At 44.6% G+C, this 9,676-nt stretch overlaps 1 protein-coding gene across 1 annotated transcript in view; it reads left to right on the top strand.

The window, feature by feature from the left end:
- Nucleotides 1-9,676, top strand: part of LOC101982366 (ecto-NOX disulfide-thiol exchanger 1-like) — a 69,417-nt gene that overhangs the window by 6,607 nt on the left and 53,134 nt on the right. The window contains exons 3-4 of the mRNA XM_005370881.1: nt 5,713-5,768; nt 7,476-7,538. Of these exons, the coding sequence (XP_005370938.1) occupies nt 5,713-5,768; nt 7,476-7,538 (119 nt within the window). The remainder of the gene's footprint in view (nt 1-5,712; nt 5,769-7,475; nt 7,539-9,676) is intronic.

Below are 9,676 nucleotides of genomic sequence, written 5' to 3'. Positions count from 1 at the left end.
ATATATATAGTATTAATCACACTGAAATAATGACCAGTGGGATGGGCAAACTTCGTCAACTAAAGTTTCTGCAACTGTAACCAAACTATAGAATTGGGAATTCAATTCCAAGATGCTATATGGTTAGTTAAAGACTATGTTTTATCCTCTGTTTAACAAAGCACCCTGAATAGTCGTCGAGGGAAGCTTAAACAGAGTTACTGCCCAATCTGGCCCTCACTTTATAGACCACCCACTTCAATCAACTGATCATTGAAGCACCGGCATCATGGCGTTCTCCCCTGGATGCTGCTGCTTCAGTTCGGCCGTTCCCTAGCTGGTTTCTGTGTCTGTCTATCTGTCTCTATTTCTCCCCTTCCCTTTCAATCTTCTCTTCCTCCCTTCTCTCTCTCTCTAGAAATACAGCTCAGTGTTAGAAGGTTATATAGCAGGTACAAAGCTATAGGTTTAATCCCCAGAAGTGGGTGGGGGTGGGGAGCCAGTTAAAGTAAAGTTCTATCTCACACATGTGCCTACTCTGGTTAAAAACCCTAACTTTGCATCGAAGAAGCAAGTGGTGGCGGTAATAGCCATTGCCGATGATGTGGGGATGAGCTCAGGGCTGGCTCTCAAGTACCCCAAGTAGGTAAGACCCAAGATCTCTTCCAAAGGAAGCCACAGGAGTCCGTCCTCAAGTCACCAAAGCAGGGTATTCTAGCTGGCCCCTCTCATGCCTGAGTTAGGAGTGCTACAAAGAAAGAAAGAACGTGTCTCCCTTGGCCTTTGAGGCCCATCACAAGACCCATCTGTTCAATCATGTCCTCATTTGACTGAAGTAAATGGGCCAACCTGGCAGGAAGACAGGTTATTATCTTCAATCTCTGTACATGTGTCCAGAGGTTAGGGCGATAACCAACCCTCAGAGCTGCAGGGGGAAAGTGGTAAGAATAAATACATGTCAGCAAATTGGATTAGCATTTGCAGAGGAATTACCAGTGCAGACAAGGGGGGGAATTGCGCTCTAGTCCCTACTTCAACAGGGCATTTGACACCTCTCTTGTGAATTGCGTGAATGGTGCTAATTGGGAGTTGGGTTGGCTGTGTTTTGAAATTCAGCAGAGAAGAGACTACTAGCTCAGGACCAGGGCTGGTGGGGGGGTGAGGAGCAGACAACAGACCTTTCTTCGGTACCAATCTGCAATCCCCAGTACCAGTCCCGCCCACTCATGCTTGCTAAAAGCCACTTGACCTGGCTGGGTCTTAAGCTGCCATTTTTGTCGAGGATAATGACAGTACTTTATTTAACTCAGTCTCTTTGGCCGTTCAGGGAACCTTGCATTACTTAGTGGGTGCGCCTTCATCTCTTAATGTTCCACTGGTAAATATTGTTTACTTCTGAAGAACATGAAAAACAGGAAACCGAGATGGCCCTGCAAATTACCCTACAAAGAAAAAGCATCCAACAAAGAGAAAATGGGTTGTAAAGACTTCCTAACACCTTCGCATCTCTCTGCCCCTTGCTCGGCGTTGAAGAAATTAACTGGTATGCTGTTTTGCCATTCTTCCTCCGTCTTCATGAAGAAGCTTTGACAGGAAAGGGGGGAAGAACAGAGATACAGAGTGATTTGCCCAAGGCTGCACAGCACATTCCTCTGAAATGATGCTGTGTGGCTTATTTGCCCTCTTGCCTACCCTGAGCTGTATTTCCTTTCAGAATAGAGTTGCCTCAAAGGAACGTAGGTTGTCATGACTAATAACCCCAGTAGGCTGCGAAACTCCCCAAATTGTTTGTCTGTCCCACAGCCTTCTCCCAGGGCATATTCAAATAAATGAAATTGTCTTTAAAACCACATCAGATAAAACATGCCCTACCAACTTCCAGCCGCTAATCCAAGGTCACAGTTTACCTTTCTTAGATGACAGATACCCCAAGTAGGCAATGGCTGTGCATACTAGGAATAGACTCCTTGCCAGCCTCTGCCTCTTTAAATGGCATTGTTTTCTGTGATAATCATTAATTGAAGTTGGTAATAATAATGGCCAAGAAATAGATACAGACTTGAGATTGTCTTATGGCGAACTCAGCTGTATTTATATCTATAAAAATACGATACAGTGCAACGAACAGGAAAAGACAGCAACTGACTCTATGGTTTATGAACCCACCAGTTTAACTTTGACCCTCTTTGGTGGTAAATCAGCCTTTGTAAATCATTATGCCCTAAATAAAAACAGGTTGCAATAAGACCAAACAAAGGCCAAAGCACAGTGTAGGCAACTACTAATTATGTCATGGATGTAACATACTGACTTGTCTCCTAGTTTTAATTTTCAAAAGAGTAATATTTGATACAAATGTTTCACACAGGAACTAAAATGTATACTTCCCATTTGAAAAAACAAAAATAGGCTATCATGGTTCTCTGCCTCACTTTTAAATTTCAAGCAAAGACTCTAAAGGTTGTCCCGCTGGGTGGTTAGAGGTGGGTGGATCGGGCTTTGTCTGGATTGTAAATGTTTATTTTAAATGTGTTGTTTATATGCAAAATGTATGCAGTGCCAAAGCAAGCCCAAAGCATTCTGAGTCAAAACAAATGTATGTCAGGGCTCAGTTAAGAGCCCTGATCTTGCAAAGGACCTGGGTTCAGTTCCCAGCACTCCTCCCCTCCCCCCCATGGTGGCTCATAACTACCTAGAACTCCAATTCTGGGGGATCTAGCACTCTCTTCTAGCTTCTACAGGCTCCAGCACACACACCAGACACGTGAACTCAGCAGCCTGTGAGCCTGTGTGTGAAGGCAGACTGGGAGGGGCTGAAAGATGGGCACATCGTACGATGTGAATATCTTGGTGAACAGTGGAATGTACTTGTCTGAAGACAGAATGTGTCTTATTGAATTTCAGCAGAGCTGGAAGCAATCCTTTAGCATTTACATCAATAGATTTTGTGAAGGAGCAGTTTATCGCTGATTTTGCACAAATTGGCATGTATACAATGATAATGAATGGACTTTTGATTAGTTTAGTGATTGTGTTAAAATTCAGTATCTCTGTACCTAACTACTGTACCTCAGTCTAACAGCGTGGAGGTAGGGACCCTACCACTGCCTGCAAGCCTAACTCTCAGGTCTTGCATCTTAGTGGCTCCCTGTGTTTTCTCATCCTACCTGTCACTCTAGCAGTCCTATGGAAACTATGCCACCTTTAGGAATTCTGCTTTATTCCAACTTGGATCCACCCCACACATAAACACATGGACACAACTCTCTGTAGCTGGGGAAATCTTACTTTATTAAAGGCCAACCCCAGAGAATCTGGATGGCATCAGCTCTGAGGTGTCATCCTATGGGGGTTCTTTTGTCTTCTTCTCTTGGCCCAAACATCTTGAAAAATCTCTCCCTCAGAGCTTCACATCTTTTGGTTCATGCCCTTTCTCAAACTTGGGAAACAGAATCCTCGTCAGTGTACTGTCTTTGGGGAGAACAAGTTGCTTTGTGTTTCAGACCACCTCCCTAAGAACCCAAATCTGTTTCTGTATTCTCACATCTCCCTAACTGTCTGAAGCAGCCAGGGTAGCAATAGATGTGCCCCCACGATTCCTTAAGGGCTGATCCCCAGCAGGGACATACCTGGGACCATCCAGCTCTGGCACTGGGGTCTTAGCAGGAGGGTCAGAGGTTAGGTCCTTGCTTCAGGCATCCCTGGGCTTTAAGGGCAGCCTGATCCCATCAACAAGAGATTGCCTTTCTGCCTAGCAATGAGAATGACATTTAAAATTCAATATCAGGAAAGATATTGACGAGATTAAGGGCCTGGAGGAATTGATTTATGAGGAAAGACCCAAGGAATTAAATATGTATAGCCTGGTGTAATAGGATATTAGCTCTGAACACAATTTCATTTCTAAGATCCAGCATTTGCGTTATCAGTCATCTGAATGAGGAGTTCTCTCTCCAGGAGATGTCCCTCCCCTGGGGGTCACCCTGCCAAAGGCAGAGAAAGGGAGGTGCCAGGATTGATACAAGGGCCACCAACTTGGTTCCCCTCAACCTGATGTAAATTGAAGTACATTTTCATCTCCAGGTGGGAGCAGATGACATTTCCAACCTAATAAATCTTTGGTAGACTTATCGCCTCTTGCGAAGAGAAAATCCCAGCTGGTTCTGTTGCTCCCTGTTTTGCAGGTGCCCTGTAGTAAATGCTGATCTTTCCCCTGAGCCATGCATTTCCCTCCTTTGTCAGGAACACCACTCCCATGCTGTGTTGAGGGTACAGCCTGGCTCTCAGGTTGTGAGCACTTGATTTCTCCATTTCATCCTTTCCTCCCTGTTGGAGATGGACTCAGGATTTCCGGGCATAGAGTACAAGAGGCACAGATAAACCGGCCTCCTCAGCAGGGCCCGAAATTAATGTTCTTCCACAGGCTCAGTGTCGGTGAGACCCTGAGCAGAATGAAGAGGTAGGGAGTGTGCGGAGGGCCCCAGAAGGTGTGTCTGGGTGAGATATCACGTTAGAAGGATAGAGTTAAGGAGCGTGTGCTCACATCTCAGAGCCTCAAGCAGGTCAACAAGCTGACCACATGTACAGTTGTGTTGCAGGCTGAAATAATTGAGGAAATCAGATTAGAGATGAGGCAGGTAGAGCAAGGCTGGATGCTCACAGCCTTTGCCAAGGAGCCCAGCCTTTCAAAGTGGACTGCTCACACCCACCATGGCCTTGGGTAGAATATTCCTTCAGGAAACACCCAGCTTTGCTTCCTTAGCTGTTCTACTGGCTTTCAAGGCTGGTCCCGCTGACTGGAGCATCCGACTGATAGCAAATTTATGAAGGCAGAATAATTGTGTTAACATGGAGTCGGGACTGAATCGTGTTGAGTTTCAATTCATGGTATTCCATGGGTTCAAAGATTAAATGGCTTGGTTCTAGGGAAACAAGTGTCTCAAAGGAGAGCCCCTGAGCCTGCTCTATTGACCTGGAATCTGATCGCCCGAAAGCTTCTGGATTCCTCTGTAAAGCACGCTGGTCATATTCATTATTTGAGTATATTGTGTTGTTCTGTGTTAGTTACTGTGTTTATATTAACATCTTCATGTGCCAGCATTTGGAAGACAGGGTCCCTGAGGTTTTGTTGTTGTTTTCTGTATTCTCCGTGTTATCTAGTCTGGTAGGAAGGCTGGGTTGATTGAAGGAATAAATATTAACTGAATACTTTCAGACTGACTGTATGTAGAGCTAAGCCATTGCGATAGCCGGAAGCAAAGACATGACGGAGGGGGAGGGCCACAGGGAGAGTGAGTCACTATCACTAGAGCTCCAGCCTGTGTCAGGAGGTCGCCAATTTAAATAAAGCTAAATTTAGAAAGGACCTTTGCTCCTGCTAGTCATGGAGGGCACAAAATCAGCTTTGTATTTCAAGGTCTTCTCCATTTTGTGAGGTCAACCACCTCTATCCCCCAGGTGCGCTCTGTAGGCTACCAGAGAGTCCTGAGTTCCTACCAGGTCACCATTTCCAGTGTGACGGTGTTGGTCTACTTCTTACAAACCCCATCTACCCTAGCGTCTCTGACTTCCATGGGACCTAGCCTTATATCCTCTGCTAACGTTATTTTGGTAGCAAAATTGCAAGATTTAGGAAACAAAAACACAAGAAAGGCTTTGTAGTTTTTTTTTTTTAAAAAAAAGCTCTGCCCACCATACCGCTCATATAAGTGTCCACGGTAACATCTCCCTCAGGCTTGCTCCTAGAGGCAATGATGAATGCCCAAGTTCACGTCATTGCTAGGAGGATTGTAAGTTTGGCGTGTTCTGATTTCCATTTAAGATTGATGGTGCACCTTGGATTCCAAGGTAGAAATTGCAGTTTGAGGAAAGAAAATGGTGCAAATAGTAGATCTCTCCCAGACAGTGAGACCTCAGGTACCTGACGTTCAGGGGCCTGTGATTCTTCCCTCTGTTAAGAATTAAAAAGAAAAGAAAAAGGGGGAAATGTGACCTCACTTATTCCAGGGCTCCACCTAACATTTGCAGTGCTTTTGAATTCGTTAGAAAGGAAGAGCCATTACACCCCACAGCCTCCATCTCCAAAGAGCATTACAAATGATCTCATTAAATCCGCCGCCCAGAAATATCGAGGCATGTCAGGTGCGGCGTTTATTTACCTGCTTGTTGTCCGCTCGAGTGTTTCCACTTGATTGGCATATGGATAATTGTCTAATTGGAACACACTCAGTTGTAACCACCCAAGAATGTAATAGTGCATCTGTTTAATGCCATACTCTCAAATGTTAAATTAGAATTATGCTGCAGTCAGCCGGTCCAACCGGGAGACACTTCTGATTAAGTTCTAGCTGCCTGTGAACGTCTGTAATTGAGGCACGTTGGTATTTAAAAATTCAAACTAGAAAGAATAGTACATAGTCTCATAAATTTCAATGGAAAGGACCAGAAAAGCTGGCTACAATTGTCTAGTTGTAAACTAGACTTTTTATAGGGTGCCTAGTCAAATGAAGGATAGCAGTTTGAATCACCACTGTTTTTGAATACATAAATATTAGATTCTCGAGTTTATACTTTGTAGACCAAAGAAAACATTAATTTTATAGAATGCAAAAAAGACTAAGGGTATTGGTTTTATTTTTCCCTCAAATGGAAGTTTCTTTGGGGGAGAAAGCTGGACATGGAGAATAAATAACATAATTATAAATCCATTGATTGGAATTATTTAACCTTTGAGGAAATATCCTTCAGATTAAGGATAGCTAGAACTGACAGAGTAATGAATCAAATATGTCAGGTGGAGCCATAATTTTCCTCTGAGGTTTTTTTTATGTCTGTTTGCCTAGAAGAATAAATTATCCAGTGTGAGAGAGGCATGGGGTAGTTTTTGCTGCTTCTTTGTGGAGCCACAGTTTAACTGCATTGGAGTAGGAAGATGAGAGCGAGCGTTCGTTCATCCTTCCATGCATTTGCTCCTTTACTAGTGACTGTATACCAGCTGAGCTAAAGCATTGCCTTTAGCATGGCTGAAGTTATCTGGTTGAGGACATGGATAGAAAGGGAGACACAGTGGTGAGTGCTTCGGAAACAGAGAAGGAAGATCAACTAAAGCTGTTTCGGAGCTTGAAAGATAGCTCCATGAAGAACCCAAGGTGTGCTGGAGTCTTATGTCAACCTGACATAAGAAAGCAGGCTGAGCAAACCATGTGGAGCAAGCCAGAAAGCAGCACCCCTCAGTGACCTCTGCATCAGCTCCTGCCTCCAGATTCCTGCCCTGTTTGAATTCTTGTCCTGACTTCCCTTCTGATGAAAAATGATATGGAATCGTAACCCAAATAAGCCCTTTCCTCTCCGAGTTGCTTTTCTGTCATAGAGAAATCTTAACCAAGATATAAGGCTATTGTGTGCAATTGTGATGATTTTCTTGGACAGGGATTCAGGCACCAAGGAATTTACAGTATCCTTAAGTTAGGGGCCCCTTTAATTCTTGTGGAGTGCAGAACGGATATCAGAGGGACAGCATCCAGAGAGTAGCTGGTGGCATCATTGAGAGCAAGGCTTGGGTAAGTAACAGAACAGGCAGGGTTGTAAGGAAGATATCTGGATAGTTGGCAGGTAGGCAGATATATGTTAACAGGCACAGTTTGCAACATACCTAGTTAAGAGGCTTATTAATACTGGAAAAAAAAAACGTAAGAGCCTAACAGACCAGCTTTGTAAAATGTCAGCATACTTAAGCCATGGGCACAACTAGGGTCACCACAGAGGGCATGTGGGGAGAAGCAAAGAAAGTGCTTCAAAAGCTGACAGCAGCAGAACAATTGAATGGAGCGCTAGGGACTGGAATCCCATTGCAGCCAGTGAGGACTTAATGAGCACTGAAGGTAATGGTGCTTCTATCCCTGGCCATTCATTAGCACTGCCTACGGAGGCTTAGGAAAGTCATGGTGCCTGGTTCCCACCTTCGGCCTTTGGAGTTACCTGGGCTTCTGTGGATCCCAGAAAGCTGTATTTTTAATACTCTTCAGGTGATATTGGTATGTGGGAGGGATGTAGGACACTTGTCTTTGAGTGTTCTTTTAGGAAATGTAAATAAAACCCAGGACTTGCAAACATCTGATGAGCTGCTCAGAGTCACAGGGGAATAGAAAATGGGCATTTTTAAAAATAAAGGGCTGTATCCTGAGTGACTGGGATTGGCTTGACTGGAACAGGAAGTGAATAAAGAAAAGAAAAACACAGGGGCACACAAAAGAGCTGGGATCACGTGGTTTAGGCTCTCAGGTAGAGAAGCTGCAGCACTCCAGAGAGCTCAGTGTCTTTATTGTATTGGACAGGGGTGGGGGTATCACGTAGAGCCGAACAGGAGGCGTGGTCACCACATAGAGCTGGACAGTAGGCGGGGTCACTGCATAGAGCTGAACAGGGGGTGGGGTTACCACATAGAGCTAGACAGGAGGCGGGGTCACTGCATAGAGCTGAACAGGGGTTAAGGGGCTACTGCATAGAGCTGGACAGGAGGCAGGGTTACCCCATAGAGCTGGACAGGAGGAGGGGTCATCATATACAACTGAACACAGGCAGGAGAGACCTGTAGGGGAGCAGGCTTCAGGCTGTAATCATCCAGGGGAGAAAGCTGCAATGGACATCTTCTGCATACACTATCAGCATCCAAACAAGGAACCATGGAGGTTTTGCCATCCCTCTGAGCCTCAGGTGGGGAAGGCTTTAGCGTTCCCATGGTTCTGAGGCATTGGGGTCCTTGGCACGGCCATGCCCATGTCAAACCATACACAGCCACTCAGGATTTTACTTGCTTGCTACAATGAAAATGCTTAGCTCCTCTTACTGGCAAAAATAAGAAGCCTAAGTTTTTCTTCTGTATGTGGGGAGGGTAAGTGTTTCCTCACCATAATCCTGTGGGTCAACTTCCACATCTACCTTGTAGGCATGCCCTTGGTCTAGAGGTCAGATGATCAGATGAGTATCTGAGCTGGCATGTCCCACTGTGATCTTGTGCAGACTGGGAGAACTCGAGGTGCTGACTCTTCATTGGTAGGGCAGATTGGATAAGTTGGGTCCGTGTACCCCATAGATGCAGAACAAACTATTAACATGGGTGGATCCAAAACTGTAAATCACATTGAAAATAGAATAAACAATAAGAAATACGGCAGTACCCCAGAAAAATACACACAAACAACAGCAATGCATATGTTATCAGAAAAAAATAAGTTCAAATAAAAGTCCAGACATTATAAGCATTAAAGTGATTATCTACACACAAGCAGAAAAGGGAATGGGGCTGAAAGCAAGAATTTTGTTTAAAAGTACAATTTCATGGAAGAATGAGGTCATATGGAGATATGGAGGCTTTAATGGGAAGTAAGGTCAGGAGAAAGGTGTGGGTGTGGGTGTGTGTTTGTGTGTGCAGATGAGATGGAAGGTTCTACTAGCTCTGTGTATGTGTGTGTGTGTGTGTGTGCAGATGAGATGGAAGGTTCTACTAGCTCTGTGTGTGTGTGTGTGCAGATGAGATGGAAGGTTCTACTAGCTGTGTGTGTGTGTGTGTGTGTGTGCAGATGAGATGGAAGGTTCTACTAGCTCTGTGTGTGTGTGTGTAGATGAGATGAAGGTTCTACTAGCTGTGTGTGTGTGTGTGTGTGTGTGTGTGCAGATGAGATGGAAGGTTCTACTAGCT

Source organism: Microtus ochrogaster, unplaced genomic scaffold (assembly GCF_000317375.1).
Source record: "Microtus ochrogaster isolate Prairie Vole_2 unplaced genomic scaffold, MicOch1.0 UNK88, whole genome shotgun sequence".
NCBI classification, from domain to species: Eukaryota; Metazoa; Chordata; class Mammalia; order Rodentia; family Cricetidae; genus Microtus; species Microtus ochrogaster.
This window is presented reverse-complemented; position numbering and strand designations above follow the sequence as displayed.